The sequence below is a fragment of the Malaya genurostris genome, chromosome 3 (assembly GCF_030247185.1).
Source record: "Malaya genurostris strain Urasoe2022 chromosome 3, Malgen_1.1, whole genome shotgun sequence".
In the NCBI taxonomy this organism is placed as follows: Eukaryota; Metazoa; Arthropoda; class Insecta; order Diptera; family Culicidae; genus Malaya; species Malaya genurostris.
Window position 1 is genome coordinate 279,850,031 of NC_080572.1, and position 25,623 is coordinate 279,875,653.

At 39.4% G+C, this 25,623-nt stretch overlaps 2 protein-coding genes across 8 annotated transcripts in view; one reads left to right on the forward strand and one right to left on the reverse strand.

Annotated features, from left to right (window-relative positions):
* Positions 1 to 5,136: 5,136 nt before the first annotated feature.
* Positions 5,137 to 17,304, reverse strand: LOC131435312 (E3 ubiquitin-protein ligase ZNF598). The gene is made up of 6 exons (XM_058603029.1): positions 16,569 to 17,304; positions 15,357 to 15,668; positions 14,459 to 15,285; positions 13,465 to 14,393; positions 6,151 to 6,348; positions 5,137 to 6,082 (listed from the first exon to the last, which is right to left on the reverse strand). Exons 1-6 carry the CDS (start codon positions 17,012 to 17,014, stop codon positions 5,834 to 5,836), a joined length of 2,961 nt encoding a protein of 986 aa, XP_058459012.1. The 5' UTR covers positions 17,015 to 17,304; the 3' UTR covers positions 5,137 to 5,833.
* A 5,880-nt stretch (positions 17,305 to 23,184) lies between these two features.
* LOC131433640 (arfGAP with SH3 domain, ANK repeat and PH domain-containing protein) overlaps positions 23,185 to 25,623 on the forward strand; it is an 83,101-nt gene continuing 80,662 nt past the window's right edge. The window contains exons 1-3 of one of the 7 annotated variants that reach the window (XM_058600122.1): positions 23,185 to 23,587; positions 23,815 to 24,058; positions 24,158 to 24,548. In XM_058600122.1, coding sequence (XP_058456105.1) covers positions 24,423 to 24,548 — 126 coding nt within the window. In that variant the 5' untranslated portion in view covers positions 23,185 to 23,587; positions 23,815 to 24,058; positions 24,158 to 24,422. Of the gene's footprint in view, positions 23,588 to 23,814; positions 24,549 to 25,623 lie in introns of all 7 variants that reach the window. The other 6 variants (XM_058600123.1, XM_058600121.1, XM_058600125.1 and 3 more) reach the window with 6 other exon arrangements.

Consider the following 25,623-nt stretch of genomic DNA (forward strand, 5'->3'; position numbering starts at 1 on the left):
TGATTTTACGTTTCGTCTTAGACTCATCAGTGCGTAGCAGTTCGGGACGTCAGTTTTGATATTACACTTAGGTGTAATATCCAAGAAGTGTTTTGCAAATAGCATTAAGTTTACGTCTGCCTAGCGGTTTATGTTGAACCGTCAGGTCGGAGGTAGCAGTTCAACATAAACTGCTACGCACTGATGCGTCTAATAGTATGTTCACATTAGCGCTGATATCAAGTGATATACGGATATACTTGATATCCGATGATATCATGTGCGATATCACTTGATATCCCATACAATTTGATGTCAACGCGTATTATCATTTTGGCATGATATCCGGGATCGCAACTAGCAACACGGATAATGGCATTGAACGCACTCATTTATGAACGTCACTTTGAGAGTGACAATAAACACTCATTATAATTTGAATTTTTCAACGAATACTGGCGCTCGGAGACCATAAAATGAAAGACTTCAATTATTGATTCAATTTTAATAGAGAAAGGTGATCTTATTTCAAATGAGAACATTCAATATAATACATTGATTGTCAAACGATATCATTTCGATCATATGTGAACACTTCGACATGATATGCATATCATCTCGGTATATCAAGTGATATCAGCCCTAATGTGAACATGGTATAAGTCGAAACGTAAAATCAAGTAATATTGTTATTTTTACGTTTCGCCTTTGACTCATCAATGCAGAGCAGTTCAAATTGAACTGCTTAGTGCTAAACTCGGCAGTTCAAATTGAACCGCTAAGCAGACGTAAAGTTCCTGCTATTTACAGAACAATTTTTGTTTTGCAACGGAGTTCTATGTCGTTTCTGACGTGCCGAACGAAAACGTGCTTTCGACTATTTCTGGCCGATGCAGGTTTGGTCATTTAGGGGTTCGCCAAATTTTGTGCTAGCAAATAGCAGAAACTTAACGTCTGCTTAACGGTTCAAATTGAACTGCTCAGTTTAGCACTAAGCAGATCAATTTGAACTGCTCTGCACGGTTATGTGCCCTAGCACAAAATTTGGCTATGCACTAAATGACGTAATATTGATTACTGAGCAATCAGTAAAATTGTGTGTTGCCGATCTGTCGCGGCATTTTACTCTAACGAGTGTTTACATTAAGTGTTTACATTTTTAAAATGCATCTCTATATAGAAAACAGAGATGAGAAAACGGAATATTTATTTAATTGTTTCCTAATTTTATCGGGTTATATGAAGGGGCTGAGGACAATACGCTAAAGACGTATGTTTTTTTTGCTATTTTCCCGTTTCAAATTAAGTTTTCTGGAAAACAGTGATGAATATCGAAAAACCCACCTGACAATCTCTTCGAAATTCAGTTGAGAATATTCTGTGAAGTTTTCAGAATGATTCTTGAGGTTACCGCTCGTGTTGTATTTTTTGTGACTGTAACGAAGTCTAGATAATTTAGTTTAGATACGATTAGTTTATAAAAACATATTTGTTGTCGCGATTAAAAAAAAGCCTTATATTTTTCTGTGACACACAGTCAGTTTTCTTGGTAGTATTTGAGAAAAGAAGAGGAGAAAGACTAGCTTCGCTGACGATATTGATATTGTGACACGAGACCTTGAGAAGATGACGGAAACCTACATTGGACTGAAAGCTGAAGCTAGGCGTATCGGACTGGCCATAAATACGTCGAAAATAGAATACATGAGAGGAAGAGGCTCTAGAGAAGAAACACTACGCCTCCCACCACGAATATTGATAGACGGTGACGGTATCGAGGTGGTTGACGAGTTCGTGTATTTGGGCTCACTGGTGACCGCCGATAATGACACCAGCAGAGAAATTCATAGACGTATTTTGGCAGGGAATCGTGCGTACTTTGGACTCAGAAAAACCCTCCGATCGAGAAAAGTACGCCACCGCACGAAATTGACCATCTACAAAACGCTCAAATCTCTATGGCCACGAGACCTGGACTATGTTGGCAGAGGACCAACGCTCCCTCAGTGTTTTCGAAAGAAAGGTACTGAAGACCATCTATGGCGGAGTGAAGATGGAAGACGGAACGTGGAGACGGCGTATGAATCACGAATTGCAACAACTGCGACAATCAAACGTCTACGATGGGTTGGGCATGTCTTGAGGATGTCGGACGACAGCCCAGTGAAAATGGTTCTTGAATCAAATCCGACTGGTACAAGAAAAAGAGGAGCGCGGCGAGCAAGGTGGATCGATTAAGTGGAGGGTGATCTCAGAAGCATCCGTACTCTATTGTTCACTTCAATGTATTAACTTTGTTTCTGTCGTCTCGACCGTAAGCAATTTTCGACCTACTTTTGCAGTACAGTCCTATGAGAACAGTTAGGATCCTCAGTTTCACCTTCGTTTACGAACAAACCGAGAGTTCCACAAGGCAGTAATATGGGTCCATTTGTGTTCGCACTGTTTTTCAACGATGCCGCCCTGCTGCTTGGTTATACATCTACGCCGACGATCTGAAACTATATTTGATAATTCGTAATTAAGAAGATTGCATTCATCTACAACGACTGCTGGATAAATTTGTCGTTGTTGTCGACGAAATCATCTGGCGGGCAGTATTGCCAATTGTCAAGTGATTAGATTTCGCCGTATACTTCATCCGAGAATGTTCGACTACAGAATGATCTTGGTGTTGTATTAGACTTGCAAGACTTACCTTTAATCCGCATCGTTCTGATTTAATATGCAAGGCAACACAGCTTGGATTCATAGCTATAATCGATGTAGATTTCAAGGATCCATATTGTTTAAGAGCGTTATACTGTTCCTTAGTGCAACTATTGCTAAAAACTGTAGAGTGTAGAGTCCACATCAACTCGTTTAGAACTAGCGGATCGAACGTGTTTCAAAAATATTCATTCGTCTTGTGACAAGAGATCTCCCCTGGAGAAATCTTTTGGATCTACCTCTGTACGCTGATCGACGTCGACTGTTAGTTCTTGACACTTAGAAACAATGAAGAAAGATTCCGCAAGTTGCGTTTGTGGTGAAAATTATCAACGGCGAAATTGACTCTCCAAAGATTCGGTCTCTCAGCGACTTCCAACGAACTGTACGATCAAAAGACTCGCTTCAACAAAGATACCATCGGACATCGTTTGGAACCTATGAGCCAATTTGCAGCATTTGTTCGAGCATTCTTCCTCATAGAGTATTTAATTGCATCGTCGTAATTTTTTTTTCGAATTATATATAACATTATATTTATAAGGACTAATTGACGAAAAAACTAGAGATGGAGTTCATTTTAAAGAACTGTTCAGTGATACAGAGTTCTATTGAAAGAACTAGTTCTTCAGAGACGTTCGTTCGTTTTTTTCATTGTTGGTTTGTTTGTTCGAAGACTAAACGAGAACATAATTTTAGATGAAGTTTTAGATTAAACGAGCAACGAGCGGTTTTCAGCGGTTCGGACTTCAATCGCGTAGTTTCGTTCTGAAAATTTTCTCGGGTCGCACCACGACATCCATGCGAGTTAGTTTTTTCTTCTTTTTTTATGAGTTGTTTAATGTGTTCGTTTACTCGGAGCCACCCAAGAGTAGGTTTAAAAACGAAAACGGTATTATTAAAGAACTACCACAAAACAAATGAGATACAAACAACTACCGTAGTATTACTTGTATAAGCGCTATCCCCAAGCTGCCTAAGCGTTCCACAACCACCAATCTCTTATGCTTTACATCTTACGTGACCAACGCGATGTCAAATGGTTTACAGACGGACGTCATATAAACCGATCTTTCCTCCGCCTTCGATAAAATTAACCATGACATCACAATAGCAAAATTTGATCGACTAGGTTTTGGTACAAACATCCTTCGATGGATACAATCATATCTCAAGAATCATCATCTTGTGGTTAAAATTTACATGTTTCGGAAGAAACAGGAGAGCCATCTCGGCCCGTTGATCTTCTTGCTGTACTTTAACGACGTTAATTTTTCTCTGGAAGGACAGGGCGTATCTTTTGCAGATGACCTCAAGATCTACCATGTTATTCGCAGCTCAGAGGATGCGACGTTCCTTCAACGACAAATGGCAATCTTTTCGGATTGGTGCAAATTGAATCACATGACCATTAATCTAGACAAATACCCGATCATTACGTTTACGAAAAAACAAGTGCCTTCGAAATTCGAATACTTTATAGAGCGATTCACGATTGGTAGATCGACGAGTATCAAGGACGAGCAGTTAACATTTAAGAAAAACACCAACTACATTCTTGCTAAAGCTACTCGCTGTTTTGGATTCGTGATGAGAATGGCTAAGCATTTTACGGATGTTTACTGCTTGAAATCCCTATACTGTTCACTCGTTCGCTCTACTCTGGAATATTGTTCAGCTGTTTGGAACCCTCACTACCTTATGGCGTTAATATAATCGAATCGATTCAACGTAGATTCATTCGATTCGCATTTCACCAATCCTAATCAACTACCGAGCTATGAAAGTCACAGATTGCTAGTCGGTCTAGACACACTGCAAGTAAGACGGGAACTATCGTGAACTTTAATGATAGCAGATGTTTTGAACGATAGGATCGACTGGCCCACTTTGCTCCGTGAAGTCAACATCAATGTTCGTCCTCGGACTCTCCGCAACAACGCTTTTCTTTGACTTCCTTCATGTCGCAGCAACTACGGGATAAACGGTGCGATTATCGGCTTACAACGGTCATTCAATCGAGTGTCATCTGAGTTCGACTCCAATCTTTCATGGCATAAAACGAGGGCCAAATTCTTACATAGTCGCCCTTATTCTGAATAACGTCGTATCGTTTTTTCGCTCGTATTTCATTTGTATCCCCCATAACGCTAGCAAAATCAAAGGTAGCTATGATTCGATCGAACCACATTCGATCGAAAAATCAATACGTCGTTATTCAGAATAAGGGCGAGTATTAGAATTGATCATTGTGTCTTTTGATTTTACAATAAAAAAATAAATAAACCATTCTTGAAAAACGGCTAAGCAAGCAAAAAAAACAAGTCCCACGACTTTGAACGAAGGAACTACTAAAATCAAAATAGAACTGATGATCAGAGGATTGGATTTCTTCAATCCTTGTCCGTGATATCCACTGGTCGGTTGAATTGATTGACCAACACCCAGTTTCCATTATGTTATCGAAGCGTTTACAGCCGGTCTATCTTTCAGTGGATAGCATTTGTTTTGTTTTTCTTTTATTCGCAGTTGATATTGTATTACATATTTACACTACACGTAGATGTTGTTTAATATAGTTGTGGGTTTTGTAGGGTAGGTACAAACAATTGTCGTGCTGATCTCTTTATACAGAACAAATAACACGTTTAATCTTTCCGTTGCTTTCCTAATTCACCAAAAGCGAGAAAACGGTACAGGTTTGGAGTAACAAGTTGGGAAAATCATCGACAGTTTGACGGTTTTTGTACCGAGCTTTGCTAACCAAATAAAATAAAATAGAAAAAAGCTTCAACTAAATTACACCTTCTAGGTAGCACTAGTTTCAATGGTTTTTTTTATTCTTCTCGACCTCAGCAAAAACAAAGGAAATAATGGGAAAAATGGGCACGAATGTTCCAAGCGTCTAATTTGCATACTAATAACTGATTAATCCCGCATGAGTTGATTTGCTTTTAAATATCCTAAAATTAACAAACTGTATGATTGGATTGTGACCGGGTTTTTTTTCCTTCAACAAGTAAAAAAGGCAACATGAAACGATACACTAGCAGCTATACACGGTATTACAACAGCCTAGCTTGCCAAGCATATCGGGGAAATGGTTTTCGATACACACGAGAGAAGAAAACAAAATGACTTAACGCTATTTCCGCCAGGCAGAAGAAACTTTTCCATCCTCGGTCGATTTTCCGTTGGCACTAAGCTTGGGAAAGTTGTTTTCCATGTAGTGGGACTGGAAGTGTTCCGTCAGGTCATCCCGCACCAGAACCTGTTTGCAAACTTGACACACCTCCAGCTGAGGTGCGGTTTTGGTTCCCTTGCTTCCGGCCGAAACGGGATCACCCGTTTTAGATCGGTTCTTGAGATCCTGACAGTACACCAGGTACAGTTCCTGTGAAGGGGTTTCCAAAAGGATGCGATATTAGGGAATTAATACGAACACTATGTCTTATCTCATACCTGCTGCTTTGCGATATTCGGTAGTAGGGCCAGTAGTTCCGGAAATATTTCGACGAATCGATCGCCTAAGGCAGCCTTGCAGTGCTCGTAGTACGGTGCCGGATTGTAAGATCCGTCGCGGAACATCTGCGAAATGGTACGAAATTCGGCCAACGCATCGGGTTTTTTCAAGGCCCGCTGAAAATGAGTCACGAGCGTCTGTTTCGGAAAGATAAGTAGGAAAAAAACATCATTTGTCAAACGTAAAATTAATTCGAAGATTAACTTATTTTATTTGTTTAGGGTGTAACCGATGTGGGTTTTCTTCACGTTTCGTCTTCGATTCGTCAGTACAGCAGCAGTTTATGTCGGACTGCTATGCCACCTAGCAGTGCTACATAAATCGTTAAAGTTTCGAACGGCGCATCGGAGAGCCATTTTTACGCGCTCAATTTTCTCAGAGATGGCTGAAACGATTTTAACAAACTTATGCTCGTTTAAAAGCTACTGTCGGGCCATTGATAAAATTCAAAGATCAAGTGGCTGTGACTTCTAGTTCCGGAGATATGATTGTATAAGTGACGTAACCGACAAAACGCGTTGTTTTTACCGCCCTTATGTATATAAGGGTGCCAATGTTTCGGAATCACCTCTAATTTCGTAAAGCGGTAGAGCTCAAAAGTTTAAGCACCTCAAAAAAAAGTCCCCAAGCAAAATTTTAGCCGTTTGATGCCAAACGTCTTAGAATTGCATGAAACGTCGAGATTTAGTGTTACAAAAAAAAATTTTTTTTTTTTAAATCGACTTTCTGGGAATTTTGATATCGATTTTTTTCAAAAAGTTTGTTTTCGAGATTACACTAAACTCGACGGCATGAAACGACTTTTGGCATCAATTTTTTTTTCGATTTCGGAAATTTCATGTAAGATATTTTCTGTAGACTGTTATGAAGAAAGAGAAAGGCATTATCACACAAATAGGTGGATTAAGAAGGATTTTTATTATATCAATTGATAATACTGTAATATTGTCAACATTATTTCTCCAATGTTTGCTACTGTCAAGTGAGTTTCCCTCAAATGTAAAAAATAAAATGCTGAAATTCGGAGCAAAAACTGCTCCGCAACAGAGCTGTTCACAGTGCGGATTGATTCATAACTGAAGCGATTTTTGTGTATGGCTCTTTTGGAAGAAGGCTTTTCTTGCATTCTAATCAAAATGGTCGGCTTAACAACCGCCAACCAACAACTTAAACAAATATTTTTTGATGAATATATTATTTCGGATTTGCATATTTCAGCAAAATGCTATCATATTGCTATTTGGGGTTTCATTTCTGTCCCTTGGAAAAGCGCATTGACGGCCCTTGTTGAATTTTCTCTGGAATAAACTGTGCATTTTTCTCGAGCACAGAGCAGCTGGATGGTGGTTTTGTTTTCACTTGTTTTGTGCGCACTTCGCACTGCAAATGGTGCACCAAACTGATCGATTTATTACAGATTCGCACTGAATTGATTATTTGTACTTCAGATATGCATTATTAATCGATAAGTAATTCTTATGGCTCTTTAGTATCGGTATAAGTTTCTCGAATGCGAACGACCTGCAGCTGAACGATGATGTAATCGCTCTTGTCTGAAAACCCCAGATAATCGGTTGAAATTTAATCAATTACACTGAAGTCGTTTTTTATGCGAGTTTACGTACCGCATAACTCTGAAATTCGCATAAAAAATCGCATAACTCTGAAACTTCGCATACAAAAAAAACGCATAACTCTGACAATTCGCATAAAAAGTTGCATTAAAAAACCGCATAAAAAAGACCTTTGTGTAGTTTAAAAATTATACTCGATTATTGAATATTCGAGTAATTCGAAAAATCCGCTATCCCTAGTCGCACTGTAATATTTCAACGACGTGAGCATTGAACAAAGCAGATCATAATCGCGCGCTTTTCTCTAGCGCACTAGGCCAGGAAAGTACTGGCAGTTCAGTTTAGTCAATCGTAATGCAGCAGAACTGCTCACAGTGCGGGTTGAATCTATACTGAAGCAATTTTTGTGAAGAGTTTTCTTTTTACGTAATTTCATTTGCAGTTGTCTGACAACTTGGCGGTTCTAACGACTAAAAAAACAACATACAGAATTTTTTCTGGCGATTATTTCATTTCTGATTTGCATATTACAACGAAAAATTCTATCACAATACAGTATGGGATTCATTTTGGGTTTTCAGAAGGGCCGGATTGGAAAATATTCTCTGATTTTGAACACTATCCGATGCATTTTTTTCGAACGCGAAGCAGCCTCATGTTGGTTTTATTTGCACTCGTTTGGTGCGCAGTTTGCACTAAAAAAAATGTGCAATAAAAAGATAGATTTATTACATATACAACAGATTATTTTCGCTGCCTATTGCACAGTTCAACCTTAGAGAAATCCTCAGATTTCTTTAGTAAACATTGACTTTCCTTAGAAAGGCCGATTTGCATTTTTTTCCGTTGTTGTTCACTTTTCGTTGTGTTTTTCTCGAATGCGAACGACCAGCAGCAGAATGCCTGTGAAGTTTTTAATGTCTTTCAAGAATTATAGTTCTTATCGAAAAATAACCCATTCTTCACTAGAAAATGATTTTACAGGAATAAAAAACATGAAACGTCACAAAGTAACCTTTTTCACAGAAGTAGCCAGGGAAAAAATACCGTTCAAAGTGGGTGTCGCGTTTGCTAACTGTTGGCTAAAAACGAGAACGTGTTGAATTGAATGAGTTACATGAATTGAACTTCGAATTGCTCCCACATCAACCGTATTCGCCAGATTTGGCTCTCAGCGACTACTGGCTGTTGGCAGATCCGAAAAAAATGCTCGCCGGGAAGAAATTTCGCACGAATGGAGAGGTTATCGCTGAAACTGAGGCCTATTTTCTTTAATGTTGTTTATGTTTATTGTTTATCGTCTTCGATTAAAAAAATATCGCACAGACTAAATCTAATTCTAATTCTAAACTCTACTCCTATTCGTCTTTTGAAAGTGTCCTTACTAATATTAAATAAAATCAAAGTGGTTGTAAACGCTATTCAAATGTCGACAGCAAACACCTATTGGATTGTTTGGTCCATATTGCGTTCGATGAGCCACAGGTCGGAAAAACTCAGTTCTCCTCAGTAATCTACCAGGAACGTTGATATCTAATTCGGACAACAGCACAGGGCAGTCCATGTTGTGCGATGTCAAATCAAATATAAACAGTCGCTGCAAGTATATTCGCCTATTTCGTAGAGTGGGAAGATTGATGAGAGCGCAGCGATGATCATAGAGAGGAAGTTGTAAACGATTTTGCCAAGGAAGTTGCCGAAGGGCAAATCTGATGAAGCTCTTATGTACTAGTTCGATACGATCTATGTCGATAGAGTGGTACGGCGACCACACAGTAACTCCATATTCGAGAATGCTACGAACCAGAGAGATGTACAGTGACTTCAGACAATAGATATCTGTAAAGTCACGAGTATTGCGTTATGATGAACCCTAATACTGCATATGCCTTTGCTGTCATGGTTGAGTAGTGTTCTGTGAATCGAATTTTACTATCGAGCATAATACCAAGATCCTTGATATTACCAATGTTACTCTTTTTATAGGGACAGCGTTCATAGTGTATTTGAAAACTATTGGAGATCGTACTCGTGCAAAAGTAATGATGCTAGATTTTTCAATGTTCACTCCCATACCGTTTTGATGGCACCATGTTAGAATTCACTCGATATCCATCTGCAGAGCACAACAGTCCACCAGAGTTGTTATGATGCGATAAACCTTTAAATTATCCGCATAAACGACTTTACAAGATGTAAGTCTGTCACAGAGGTCGTTGATGAAAAAGAACAAACAGTAGAGGCCCGAGATGACTTCCTTGAGGAACTCCAGATGTAATGTTGAAGCTTACTGAACACGAAGACCTAAGCCTTACAGATGCACTACGATTTGAAAGGTATGAAAAGATCCAGTTGGTTAACCAATCGGGGCCTATTTTGAGGCAAAAGATAAATCGTTCCACAAAAGTGATATTGAAATGTTAGAGCGACACTGGAGGGATTGCGTTGCTCTTGATGGAGATTACGTTGAAGAATAAAGTTAATTTTAAACCAAAAATATCGTGTTCTCTTTGTTAGGTTGGGGACTTTTCAGCCCATGTGTTATTTCTATCAATTATTGCTTCATCGGAAGCGAAATCAGCATGAGTTTATTACATATGTGATCCAACAGAACGATCGAGTGTTGAGGGGTTTCTCATGGAAGAGGAACATGTTGGACTATTTGGAGGTAAGACTGAAAAAATATCAGCAGAGAGTTGATTATAAAGTATTTTCCTCGTCCGGTGATTTTGCCCACATTTAGGTCCCCTATTAAATATTGTGAGTTTTTGCAAATTGCCTGTAAAATAATTTATTTCTTCATCAGCCAATTGGAATGGCAAGTGTGCTCTGGCGATAAAATAGATTTTTATGCAAAGATCACAAGCTTTCGATTGATAATTGGAACTTTTTTGAAGAAATTTAAATATATAGACCCATTGCGATGTTGTCCTGCATCAGAAAATTGTTCGAAAAAATTATTCTACGACGTCTCGACACTTGGGTCGAGACGAACGGTTTGTTGTCAGATACTCAGTTTGGCTTCCGTAGAAATAAAGGGACGAATGATTGCCTTGCATTACTTTCGTCTGACATCCAAATTGCCTTCGCTCAAAAACAACAAATGGCATCTGTATTTTTAGACATTAAAGGAGCATTTGATTCAGTTTCCATTGATGTTCTTTCAGACAAGCTTCACCAAAATGGACTCCCAGCGGTTATAAATAATTATTTGCACAACCTTTTGTCAGAGAAACACATGCATTTTTCACATGGCGATTTGACAACACTCAGAAATAGTTACATGGGTCTCCCGCAAGGCTCATGCCTCAGTCCGCTCCTCTATAATTTTTACGTAAATGACATTGACAGCTGTCTAGTAACCCCATGTACACTAAGACAATTGGCAGATGATGGCGTGGTTTCAGTTACTGGACCCAAAGCTATTGATCTGCATAAACCATTGCAAGATACCTTAGATAACTTGTCCGATTGGGCTGTTCATCTTGGTATCGAATTCTCTGCGGAGAAAACAGAGTTAGTCGTCTTTTCAAGAAAGCATGATCCCGCGCAGCTTCAGCTCCATATGATGGGAAGAATGATCCAACAGGTTTTAACTTTTAAATACCTCGGGGTGTGGTTCGATTCCAAATGCACGTGGGAAGGACACATTAGGTTTCTGATAACAAAATGCCAACAAAGAGTAAATTTTCTTCGAACAATAACAGGATCTTGGTGGGGTGCTCATCCGGAAGATCTAATAAAATTGTATCAGACAACGATACTTTCAGTGATGGAATATGGATGCGTTTGCTTTCGTTCCGCTGCAAACTCTCATTTTATCAAACTGGAGCGAATTCAGTATCGTTGTTTGCGAATTGCTTTAGGGTGCATGCATTCGACACATACAATGAGTCTTGAAGTTCTGGCGGGAGTTCTTCCATTAAAAGATCGATTTTGGGAGCTTTCATCACGCCTGCTAATAAGATGTGAGGTGCTGAATCCCATGGTAATTAATAATTTCGAACGACTAGTCGAGCTTCGATCTCAAACAAAATTTATGACAGTATATTTTAACCATATGTCACAGGAAATCAACCCTTCAAGATATATTCCTATCCGTGTCAGCATCCTAAGTGCCCCTGACTCAACTTTATTTTTCGATACATCCATGCAGCGTGAAGTGCGTGGAATCCCGGATCATCTACGCTCGACGGAAATCCCAAAAATATTTTCAAGTAAGTTCAGGCATATTGACTCTGAGAAAATGTTTTATACGGACGGATCGCGAATTGAAGAAGCGACAGGGTTTGGTATGTTCAACAATAATGTTTCGGCCTCATTTAGGCTTCAAGAACCTGCATCTGTTTATATAGCAGAGCTAGCAGCAGTTCATTACAGTTTAAGTGTAATCGTCACATTATCTCCAAACCATTATTTCCTCTTCACAGATAGTCTGAGTGCAATTGAAGCCATTCGCTCAAACGCTGCTGGCAAAAATGAACCGTTTTTCCTGGGCAAAATAAAACAGTGCCTGAACGACATATTGAACAATAATTATCTAATCACTATAGTCTGGGTCCCGGCTCATTGCTCCATTCCTGGCAATGAAAGAGCCGATATTTTAGCCAAACGTGGTGCTATTGAGGGTGAAATTTATGAGCGACCGATTGCTTTCAACGAATTCTATAGCTCGTCTCGCCAAAGAACACTTGCCAGCTGGCAAGCATCTTGGGATAGAGATGATCTGGGTCGGTGGATGCACTCAATTATTCCGAAAATATCGACAAAGGCATGGTTCAGGGGACTGGATGTGAGTAGGGATTTCATTCGTGTGATGTCCAGACTCATGTCCAATCACTACACGTTAGATGCACATCTCCTTCGAATTGGGCTCTCCGAGACTAATCATTGTGCTTGCGGAGAAGGTTATCGGGATATTGATCATGTCGTTTGGACATGCGTGGAGTATCGTGATGCCAGATCTCAACTAATAAATTCTTTGCGTACCCAAGGTAGACTATCCAATATCCCAGTTCGAGACATTCTTGCTTGTCGTGACCTTTCATACATGAAACTTATTTATCATTTCATAAAGAAAACTGGAGTTTCAATTTAATAAAGGCCCCTTTTAAGACTTAGTTCTGATCCCAGCTGCGTCCATGAGTTCAACCAATAGCTAAATTAGAATAAAAATTATGTAATGATACAAACAAACTCGAAACAGTTTATGAAATTATCAACAAAATGTCTGAAAATAACAGCTTATTTTATAATTTATAGAAGTTAATCGTTTGGTTCAAATAATATTTCCGAGTAGATTTCATAATTAATGACGAGTTACCTAAGATGATATTTAAGTAATAAGAGAATATGTTTTAATAAATGCAAAACGTTGTGACTATGTTAGAATTAAATTAGGATAAGAATATTATGTAAAAGTGATGCTACGGCGAAGAAAAACTTATGTAAACTGCCTTAAGAAATAAACGTATTTATGAAAAAAAAAAAGAAATTTAAATGGCAGCTCCATAATAATCGAAAGTAAACAAAAAGAGGCTCTCATTTGCAGCACCTTCTGTTGTAGTAATTTCGTTACACTCTCGTGTTGAGAAATATTATAAATGCACCCAGGTGAGTATAGTAAAGAAACATGTAGCCCTACGTAAAAAAATCGAAAACAACCAGCCAATGACTTACCTGATTCCGTTTGCTTGCATTTGACGGTGCGACGTAGCTGTGCGCACCCGGAAGAATGTTGTAACTTTCACCGCTGGAACTAGTGAACGTTAGGTTGTTGATGTTTCTCGCTACCGAGTTCAAAGTTACATTGGAGAAGCCCGGCGGAGGAGCCGGAATTTTCCGGCTGGCGTTATTGTTATTGTTTAGGCTAACATTTTCGAATCCAGGAGGGCCCCGTTTTGGAGCGCCCCCATCGCCACCCAAATTTGCTAGAGCAAAATCAGCAACCGGTCGATTTCCGAGCACCGGAAAACTTTCCCCAGCCGGAACGTTGTCATTCTCTTTCTGGTTGCGAGTATCTCCATTGGAACCATGTTTCCCCTTTTCCTTAGTTTTACTTTTGCCACCCTGCTGAGCTTGGTCATTGTTGTTTCTTCGGTCGTTACTGTTGACCGCCGAATTCCCATCGGTTTTATCCCCTGCGCTGCTGGATTTCTTTCCGGTAAGCGCATTCAAGTTCACAAAATAACCTTCCTCTTTTAGATTGGGTGCCGGAGCTGGTTTCTTTTTAGAAGAAACATTTCCTCCTCCACTAGCACTTGCATTTGCACCGGCCGCTCCCAGTGCGAATGAAGACGAATTCACCTTATTAGCGACAATCCACTGAGCGGGCTTCGTGAATCCGGGCTTGGCACCCGATTCCGACAAGGTGGGAAACGCTTTAGCCGAATTCACACTCGGGACTACATTTTGAGCCGCCGCAGTTTGCTTTTTGGTATCCTTTGCCGGTGCCATCGTTGCCACCTTGGATACAACGCTGGAAACGGACACGTAGTCGTCTACCAAACCGCGATGTTTAGCCGACATAGCATTCAAATTGACCATACCGTTGCTGCCTTCCATATCCGCATACAGATCGGATTTTTTGGATCCGGACTTGCTGGTACCTATTACGAATCAAGCCGTATATTTTTTAGTATAAGATTAAATGCATAGGAAAAAAAGTCCTCACCTGGCAATGCCGGAAAATCGGCGGCACTCGGTTTCTTTCCTCCGTTGGTTGCCCCAGTCCCACTTGGTGGTCGATTCGAAACATGGATCATCATACTGGTGCTTGGTTTGGAGCCTCCCGCTTGACCAACCTGCTGCTGGTTCCTACCATTGCTGCTGTTGCTTGCGGGCTGACTAGGTTTCAACAGCGAACTAGCGGTGATTTTACTACTAAAACCCTCGTTGATGCTGGTCGATCCTGATCCTTCCCCACCTTCTGACCCCAAGGCGGGGAAGTTCTCCTTGGTCCTGGCCAAACCGGCAACGCCAAACACTCGCTGTCGTATGGAAACATTGTTCGGCCGGAACACCGGATTGGCGCTGGTTCCTCCTAACGATGGGAAGTCCTGTTCGCTGTTGGCATCTATCCGCTTTGGAGGATGCTGCGCTGTCATCGATTCCTGCAAGAGTGCATCGAATTCCCTTTGACTATCGTACTGTCCACGGTTTGCCCCACCAGCATTTCCACTGCCGCCGCCGCCACCACCACCACCACCACCGCTACCACCACCTCCACGTCCGTGATGATGCCGACCTCCTCCGGGACCACTTCCCATGGGTCCTGCCCCGGGACCACCACCACCTCGTGGGGCATAGGTAAACTCCAATTCCAACGTTCGCGTCTGCTTATTGGCTAGTTTGTTCATGCTTTTCCCGTGAGCCGATGCCCGATGGGCCCGTAAATCTATCTCCGTCCTGAAGACGGCCGTAAACTGTTCCTGCTCACAATCACCTTCCTCACAGAGGTAGTGTTCGTGGCGAAAATGTTCCCGCAGTGTTTCGTAGTCCCTGGCGGATAAAAAAAAACATGCGAAGTAGAAAAAAATCAAACCATTTTCGAAACCACCCACTCAACTTACCCGTAGAAGTAGTTCGTCCCGTCGGCATCGCAAAAGTGACAGAAGAAGTGTTCCTTCCGCAGGTGACGGAACAGTTCGTCCTTGTCCAGAAACCGTTTGTCGCAGTACTCGCACAGCGGATGTCCCCGGTGCCCTACGTTATCCGGATCACCGACTCGCCGATGAATCGCCAGATCCTGCCGGGAATAGCATCGCCGTTCCGACGAGAAGATCTTCAAATGTTCGGTGCAAATGTCACAGTAGAACAGTTCGTGTGCCTTGCGAACATGCTCCCGAAGCATGTCGAATTTAGGAAAATTCTTCTCCTCACACCTGGAATGGAATATTTCGGTTACGGTTGCAGATCAAATGTAATTAACTGTAGCGGTGTGTCGACTGCATTCAGAGTGCAGTATGGTTCTACAGAGTGCATTTTTTTTTGCACTCTTCTACTGTGAAAATGCGATTGGACACAAATGCGCTTGTATACGTTCGGCCCAGAGACAGACAGAGACACCCGCGCAAAACACTTTCGGTCATCCTGAAAAAGAACTCGTTGAAGTGAAAATCGAGTGACGCTCAAAGACTTAAGTACACTTGAGTAGCACATTTTTGGCAGTAGTAAACTCGTGTTAGTTTTATTTAGTCCACAACCGAAACCTTGAACATGGACAAAAATTCTTCTGTCGGATTAAACTTCAAACCTTTGCAAGAAAAAGCCGTAAAAAATGTGACAACTTTAACTAACAAAACTGCCACCCTTCCGTAGAGCCTACTTGGATGTATCAACAATTTATTACACCATTGAGACAAGTACAGTGTTGTTGAAGTGGTTGAAAATGACATCACACTATTTGATGATAACGACCAATGAACTAATAACTATTTACATTCACTTCGCAGAGAAATGGCGGGCAAACGAGCAATAATTTCAACATTAAACGAAATAGATTTTTATTTATTTTTCATTTAATATTTTTGTATTCTCCATGCTTCCATTGACATGCACGAACGGAGTTGATGAATCAAAAAACACTACCCTCGAATCGCAAGCCACTGTCAAGTATACCGAAGCTTCGGTGTGTCGCTGTTAGTTGCACCTCCCTCACTCGCAATGTCGCATCAACGTTCTATGCAAGACTAGGTCTATTGCACGTCGAAAAAAAAAAGACTTCCCCACTTTCTCAAAAAGTACGAAAATCTGAATCTCCTACCACCAGTCAAACCACTCACCTGGGACACCTGTTGTCCAGCAGCTCGAAGAAGGCAACCTGCACGTCCCCGTCGGTGAAACAGATCCGATACTTTTTGTCGTACAGCCCGGAACGATTTCGCACATCCAGCTCCTTGTACGGGGCTAGGGTTTTCGAAAAGATGACCTTGGCTAGATCCCGACGACAGATCGGACAGTCGTTCTGTCGGCACAGCACCCGAATCCGGGTGGAACACTCGAAGCAGCACAGGTGATCACATTCGCCGATAGCGTAGTACTGGATCGGTTTGAAGCAGACCACACAGACCGTGTCGTTCGGTTCCGACGATTCCGAAGGAGTGGAACGTTTGAAGTTCTGCCCGGTGCTGTTCGGTCGCTGCTGTTGTTGAGGATGGAATTTTTGACCACCGCTGGTACCACTTCCGCCACGACGCTCGCGATGATGATTCGGGTGATAGTTGGCCATAGTTGACAAATGTTTCTTTTAGCAAATATTCTTCTTTTCCGGAAAAAGAATTACTCCAAAGAAATATTGCACTTTTTCACCGTGACTCACAGGAACTTTTCCTTCGCAAGAGGAACAACACTTGCTTTAACGACCAGCTATCTGGAACCGGATACGATTCTGATTTTCGAAGGACAATCTACTTTTCCGGGAATGTAAGCACACTTTTTTCAAGCGTAAAACGTAGCGAAAGAAAAGCACGACGACGACGACGACGGATGGAAAAAGCAATTGACGTGACAGATTTGCTGTTTGAGATTTTGACATCATAGTCACAACAAGGTTGGTATTCTGAAATGGTTCGCGCAATTTTTTTCAGATTTCGAGTTAACTTTTTCAAAAGGGCTTTTGCTGCGAATGTAATATACACTGAAAGGATTTAGGTGTTTTTTTTTGTGATAACGTTCAATAAGCCAATAAAATCGACCGTCCCACGACGATTTCTCTTTGTTTATTTTCTCTTTCACGATTTACCGAACTGATTTTATGATTGACGCTTTACTCTTCGCAAAACTTTCTTGGTAAAACTACAAGCTTTCGATTTATATTCAAAACTTTAAATAATTTGCAATAATGGGTCCATAATAATTAAAAAAGAAAGTAAAAAAAGAGAGGCTCTCATTTGCAGTTATGCCCTTTTGTCGTGGGACTATCGAAATGATAACGCCCAATTGAACAATCCAATCAGCGTGATCACCACAAGATAGCGTTATAGTGATTGTTTAGTCATATCCAATGTATTTAAAAAAAATTTTGACGAATTTTTCCATTCACTTGAGTTTGAACGAGTGCAGATGGCAAAATCTTACAAATATGGGTAAAAAAACAAAGAAGGCTTCACTTGATCTCGATTACTGTGAATTTCACACAGTGAAAAGTGCACAAACCTAATCAAACTGTTCTAGATTTGCACTAAACTGAGGATATTTACCTTCGATTTGCGAGCAAGAAATCCTAATAGTTCTATAGAAAACTTTTAGAGCCATTAGAACGGTTGATTTTGTGTGATGCTCTCCATCGTTGTCCTCTTTTCGTTGTTTTTTTCACCAATGCAAACGACTGGCAGCTGTGACGTAATCTTGTGCAAATCTTGTGCAAACGACACAAAATACATCTGCTCGCAGTGGTGATAGAATCCAAACTGATCCAATTTTTGTTAAGAGATTTCTTTTTACGTGATTTCGTTTGTATCTTTTTCACTAATGGGCGGTCCTAACGGCTAGAAAACTAGCAGCATATAGAATTTTAATGTCGATTATTTCATTCTGGATTTGCATTTCTTTGAAAGAAACTATCAGGATGCTGTACGGGATACATTCCTGCCTTTCAGAAGGACCAAATTGTGGATCTCACTACGATATTATGCACCGTTCGGAACATTTTCCTCGTACGATTTGTTGTACAGCAGCAGATATTTTGCTCATTTCCTCAGAACGCGTTCTGATTGGCTAGTGTTGACATGGGTCAAATGAGACAGGATTTCCACAGATCATTGAGCTATGAGCTTTAGAAATACGAGAAAGGCAAACGCGCCTCATGATACTCGTTTATACCAAACATTTCAGAATAGTTTAATTTTGAATTATTTGAGATTATGTCACACAACTGAAAATTGTATCATAAAATTGTGATCATATTTCCGATGGCAGGTAGCAAAAATTATGTTGATTCGTTAGATACAACAAAAGATATTCACGATCAAAAATTTATCACTCTCTCAGAGGGTACAGTTTGAAAATGCGCCCCATAGTAAAGTAAGTCGTATTCACGACAAAACCCGGCATTTTTTCGAATCTTCAAGCAAAATCTGAAAACTACCACCATCGCTTAGTTCAAAGCTCGCCACTCGAGCAGCGCAGCGATCGCAAAAGAGTTGGTTGAATTCTTCAATAAGAAAATTGACGTGAGTGTAGATTTGTTGAAAAATATCTTCTTAACAACAAAATTAAAATTTACGATTCATGACATCCTGAGTTGAACAAATGAACTGCTTTATCTGGAACCATGTGATGGTTACAAGGCCAAGTCTTGCTAAGGAACGTGAACATTCCATTAAAAATGCAAAGTAACTATTCGATTAGGCCAAAGGCGACAGAGAGAACAACTAATGCAAATTTGCTTACCATATACAAGTACAATGAAGTATGAAAATACCAATACTATTCAAGGAACACCAGTAGAAATTAGACGATTTTCACATTTTTACGATGTGTAATCTTTCATAAATGAACATTGTATGTATAACAACTTGAAATAAACATTTTTCAAGTTTTTTTAAATAAATCTAAATAACCATCCGAAAATCGTTACAAAAAGAAATTCCTCCATTTTTTTCAAACCTCTGTATCTGGAGAACGGTAGCATATAAGAAAATTTTGATTATCATCTTTTTTATTGAAAATTTTGCCTTCTTTCATAAAATTTTATTGAAAATTATGCAAAACATTTTTCCATGATTTTTCAAAAATTTACATTTACATATGTAACTTTTTCAAATTTCTCTATTCTAAAAATTTCAAATTTCTCCATTCTGAAAATTTGACAGTATTTTATATTGAATTTCAGCTACAACATATCGAAACTTGAAAAAAATCATAAAAAATTTTTCTCAATGGACTAGTTTGTTTCTATGAATATTTTGATACATTTGAAAAAAATTTGACTTGTGCGTTCCTACCAATGTCTTGATAAACAATTTCACAGTGAATTCAATTTGGAATTGTAGCGCTTCAACTTTGCAAACTTCTTAGTTGAAACGAATGAACATAAATTCCACCTAATGCTTCTATTTGTTGGAATCAAATATTTTCGTTTGTTTTAAAAAATAAAATGGTTTCTTTCAAACTAACATTTAAGGTAATTTTTGATACTTTTTTTTCGATTTACATTCTTTCTCAAATTCCAAAAAAAAGCAGCCTTTGATTGATATTGCAAACTTTCAAGACATACATCCACAAATTAATAGGCATGACACTATGAGTAAATTATTCTAAAAATAAATTTTCGTGGGGCACTATGTTATTTCCACCTATATTGATCTGCGAGAACTATTTATTATCGGTATATATTTTTAACTTTCTTAGTGACGTTTGAAGGCAACAACGTTGTTCAGAAAAATGACTTCGAAGTTACGTGAAACAGATTATTGGTTCGTGGTATAAACATAGCTCTAATATTTATTATTATCAGTTTTCTTTGCATGCAATATATAAAAAGTTCATTATATGACCCGATGTAAAATGTAATTGTCGTCATCTAAGCTATTTTTGATTGTGTTGGTAGTTTCACCCGAAATTAAGTGGTGGCGGCCAGAAGCAAGGAAATTAGCAATATGTTTTAGCAATATGTATTAAATCTGTATCCTGTATGATATTCGCATGGACGTATATAAATCAATACAGTACATCAGATAATTCTGTATCAATGGCAACTTTGTTGGTAAAAGAAAAAAAATGAACACAGTCTAGACGATAAACTGGAAGGTTTTGATAGGCTAACGTGGTGCAATCACAGACTAACAGACATGACAGTATGAGTAAATTCTTATAAAAATAATTTTTCGTGATGCACTAGTTCCACCTATATTGTACTGCGCGAACTATTTACTATCGGTACACCCCTTGTGTTATGTAAAAGTTAATTTACTATTTGGTTCCCCCTCGTTTGTCAACACCGATCAGCTGCTTGCAGGGATGCCTGATTTCATCATAATATTTGGAAATGAATCGTCACAGTAAATTATTATATTACGTTAATAATATATTAAACTTTTTAGCGATGTTGGAAGGTAACCATTTATTTTTCTCAACTTTGTTCATCTAGACTATTTTTTATTGTGTTGGTAATTTTCACCCGAAATTAAGTGGCGGCAGATCAGAAGCAAGTAAATATTGCCACTAAACGGGTTCGATTTTGTATTGCGTTGAAGGATGAGAGGTAGGCACAATTTTGTATATAGTTTTGGCAATATGTATTAAATCTGTATCCTTCATGAAATTCGCATACAAATGCAAATACATATCAATACATTACAGGTAATTCTGTATGAATGGCAACTCTTGGTAAATGAAAAAAATAAACACAGTCTAGATGACAGACAGGATGTTTTTGATAGGGTAACGTGGCGCCATCATGACACATGTGAGTACTGTCCCAAATAAAGGAATATTCGAAATGACAGTTAAAATGATTGAAGAATCTAATTTGAGTGTCCTGTCTGTTAGTCTGTGGTGCAATCATGACATATGTTAGTACTGTCCCAACTGGAGTAATATTCGAAATGACCGTTAAAATTATTAAAGAATCCAATTTGAGTGTCCTGTGTTTCTGTTAGTATGTGATACAGGTCTTTTGTCGTGAGACGTTATTTACATACCACCGGAAAGCTCTGGTATTTTAATTAGTATCCAATGATTCGGTTCCAAATCTCTGTAACAAATATTTTTTCTAAAGAAAATGTGTTATGCAATGTCATACAATTTTCAAAAATATTATTAATCATCAATACATATACTTGAGTTGTGGAAAATCCCCAGGAAATGAAAGAAGCTGAAAAAATTGACCTATGAAACGTGTACATACTTTGTCCGCGGTAGAAAGAAATGCTCTGGTTTATTCACGCAGGAAAAAATTGCTCTGATTTACAAGAAATAAAACTAATACGGTGTATTTAAACAGTAAACTTAGTTGCATATTTAAATTAATAAGATCATAGATACATTAAGCCAAATATTAACTTGATATAAAAGTATAGCATGATTAGCAGTTGATTACTGATTGTTGATATTGTGGATAACATCAACTTAACGTTGGTTGACATGTTATAGATAGTTAGTTTATTTCAACAATAAAATCAGCCCGAACAATTTTTTTTCATTCTGATTTCAATATTTTAAAAATAAATTTAATTTAGTATTATCACTAGACCCTTTTCGAAATAACATCCATACCACAAACTAATTTCCAGACATGACAGTCACGATCTTTTTTTGGCGCACATCTACGGTCCTCCGCGAAACTGGCACCAATGCTGATAAATTGGTTACACTGCTGAGTTCCCATCATACATTCCTAATGCAAATGTCAAACCGTGAGAACCCTTTCGATTCCACGATGTAAAATACCCTGATGATCACATTTTTCTATGTGTTAGTGCGGTTGTCATTTTATTGTGGAATAACAGAGAGACGTGAAGAAGAAAAACATAAACAAATGTCGTTCCGGGAGTTGCTTTTATGAAAATATTTAGAGTTGGTTCTGTTTACGAAAACATTGACAGTGAAATACGGTGTTTTGTTCCGGGATGTTTCAATCGTTTTCATCACCAGCTTTTGAAATGCCACCCACAGCACAATCACTCCATTATCCATAATAACTGTAATAGATACTACAGTGCGATCCGCCAAATCCTTCCTCCAACGAAATGAACAGAATCGGATGTGTGTAAAATTTTCTATATTTCGACGTTACCTTGCAAACCCTTGACGAAAAAATGTCCAGATTTTCAATTAGTGGCAAAGATTCGCCAGGCTGCGCGACAACTGGAGTAACTTAGAAGTGAAATCCCGATCTGAAATGGTCGTTTGTTTTTGTTTACATGCTTGAATCCCGGCGCGCCATACTTAATTTCGTGAGAAAATTACCAACACAACCAAAACTGTCTTATCACGCCACCAGTGTATTTTACGTCGTGTTTCGATTCGGTAGCTCATTTGTATACATTGAGATTTTATGGCACACTTTGGTTGAAATGATAACAATGCAATTAATCTCGCGCTCCACCAAGCGGTGAGTGCGGTCATTTCAGAAGGTACCGGGAACGAACCACATTTTTTTAAAATATTTATATGCACGTACATGTCTTTATTATTTATCTTTGTCCATACTGCACTCACGAATCAAAGGAGAAATGTCAAGTGATATAAAAAGCACTCGAGCAGGAGCATTGCTCGTTGTAGTTGGTGTAGGAGAGATGGCGAGCTTCTCACGGTCCCACAATTCCTACGGGAACAAATGAGATAGAGCGCACGCAATTGTTGCAAAAGGAACTTAACAAAACGGCAGATGGCTTGAGTGGAGAGTAGGCTCATCACCCAGAGAGAGAGTTCCGTGTGCGCTCGGTCGAAGTAAACCAATCAGTCGCGAAGCAACGAGCATTTCGAGCGGGACGTGCTAACGAAGTCGGTTTCTTGTGTCGTGTCGGTTGGTGTTGGTGGACGGTAAAGTGACAGTGAGATTGTGCAGAATCGGAAGAGGACAGGGCCAGCGGTGACAAACGGTAGATTGAGCGAGATAGCGGTAGATTGAACGGTGTCGTTCCGTCGAGGGTAGCATCGCAGTCGAAGCACTAAAAAAAAGTTATCAATCAGGCTGTTCTTTGAAAACGGATAGTTGTAGCGATTATTACAAAACTGTGTTTTTACGAATGGTTAGTAGTTGGTGTTTCGAAAGTTCAGAATTGTCATCCGGAGTGAACCGAACGTAGGAACATTTTGATTCGAGCATTCGGAACCAGCAAGATGGAGCAGTGAAAAAGTGGGTGTTTTCTTGTGTTGTGCGTTCTTCGTTTTCGCATTTTTTTCCCTGCCCTGTCGAATACGATGGGTGACAGTCGTTTTCGGGAACCTTTTCCTTTATTTTTGTTTGCCACTTTCTGGTCTCATCATTATTTCTATCATAATTTGTGAAGCAGGAAATTATTATAGTGTTATTAAGTATTATATTGTGGTAAAAAAGTATTTAATCTATTTTTTTGTTTCAAGAATTTCGCAAGGATCGCTAAGGGAGAAATTTGGTGTGACAAAATTTATTTACAGCTGAAGAAAATACCAACATGTTAAAAACCTTGATAGAAAATATCTACAATCCTCAGAACAGGATGGTCGTTTTAGATGTGGCGTGGAATGTAATGCGAAATCTCTAGTGTCTGGATGTGTTTTGCGGAACGCCTTTCCTCGTAACCCAGTTCGGATTAGTGCAGCTGGTGGTGTGTGTTCCCAGATTTAGGTGAGTGAGTGCGAATGAAGCAAGGTTTCGCAAAGTCGAACTCGTGGTAAAAAAAGGAAAATTTCGATATAAAAATGTTTACCTAATTTTTGAGTCCAGAAGCTACAGATAAACCATACGATTGAACTGGAAAATGAATTATTAAATACCGAGTGATCAAATGTGTTAGTGTTGTACGGGATAGCATCGAATACTAACGGATCCAGTTGTACGGAAAAGTGGAATCGTGTTGAAAGGAATTCAACCAACCACCTGTCACCGAACGCGAGCAACCAACGAGACTACATTTCGCGTCTTTCGCCAGCTGCGAAGGGGGCAGCTGGAGTAACATTCATCGTAGGGCAAACGGAAAACCAGCAGCATCATGCCGGGACTGATCGGAGTAAGCGAGTTCCTGGAGGAAACTCGCGAAGATTACAACTCACCGACGACGTCTACGTTTGTGTCACGAATGGCCCAGTGTCGGCAAACCATCTATGCACTAGAGGAGGTGAGTACAAATGATTTTCTTGACTAATTATTGAATCATTTTTTTAATATTCTGTTTGGTTATTTTGTATTATCTGAGTAACCGTCTCAAACATTTGATTAGATATAATTCCATAGATAAGAATTATCTTGACTCAACATGAACATGTGATCTAAAAAAGTAGATATCATTTCGATGTGCGTTACCAGTGTTCAAGTGGGCGATGTAGCCTATTTTTTCTCCTACGTATGTATGTAATCTGATAGCCACACCCTTTTCTTTTTTTCCTAGTGTTCTTAGTAGTCTTGAGATCAGATTGATTACCCAATTGATCCTATATTTTCAAGCAAAACAATTATGGGACGCCTTTTGCAACCAACTGTGCAAAGAACAGCGAAAAACATTACATACACAGCGAAAAACATATTACATAGTCTATCATAAATTGTAATGTCGGCGCCTACTGACGTGCAGATCATCTAACAAACTCCGGTGGGATCTTTGGTCTTATGCTGACAGGGAAAGGGGAGTGTGTTGATCATATTGAGATCTACTCACAGCAATGCCTGAGCGGGTACAGGGTCTCGTCAGCTATAATCACCCTGGTACGGTGAAGTGTCGAGACTCGAACAGAAGAAATTAATTCAGATCGGATGAATTGGCAACCAACACAGCAAATGAAAGAAATTTGATTATAGTCGCAATACTTGAATACCCTATTGGAAGCTGTTACCCTATTGGAAGCTGTTATTCAATAGCTGGAAAAGGTTGATGAAGAGATATGTAAGGCAGCACAGATGAGTTCGAATTCTGAGTAGTGAACCCAAATGGGAAATCGTTTAAGTGAGTGAGTATATCTGCGAGTTGAGGAAGAAAGGTTAGTTCTTCAACTGCAGATTTACTAACGCATATGTACAAACATTAGGCACACAAGTGATGGAACATGCTTCCAAATCGATCAAGTTTTGGTAAACGGACGACTTTTCTCAAGTATCACCGTTGTTAGGATTTTTGGAAGTTCGATGGTCGATTTCGATCACTATTTAGTGGTATGCAAGATTCACGCATAATTGGCAGGAGAGTGTCAATGCATCGG

Bases quoted from the DNA above. Each gene is read 5' to 3' on its own strand.
- LOC131435312 (XM_058603029.1), bottom strand. From the start codon at position 17,014: ATGGCCAACTATCACCCGAATCATCATCGCGAGCGTCGTGGCGGAAGT. The intron at 15,286-15,356 runs GTAAGTTGAGTG...TTTATCCGCCAG, and splicing joins GGGACGAACTACTTCTACGG to GGACTACGAAACACTGCGGG. The intron at 6,083-6,150 runs GTATGAGATAAG...ACCCCTTCACAG, and splicing joins CGAATATCGCAAAGCAGCAG to GAACTGTACCTGGTGTACTG.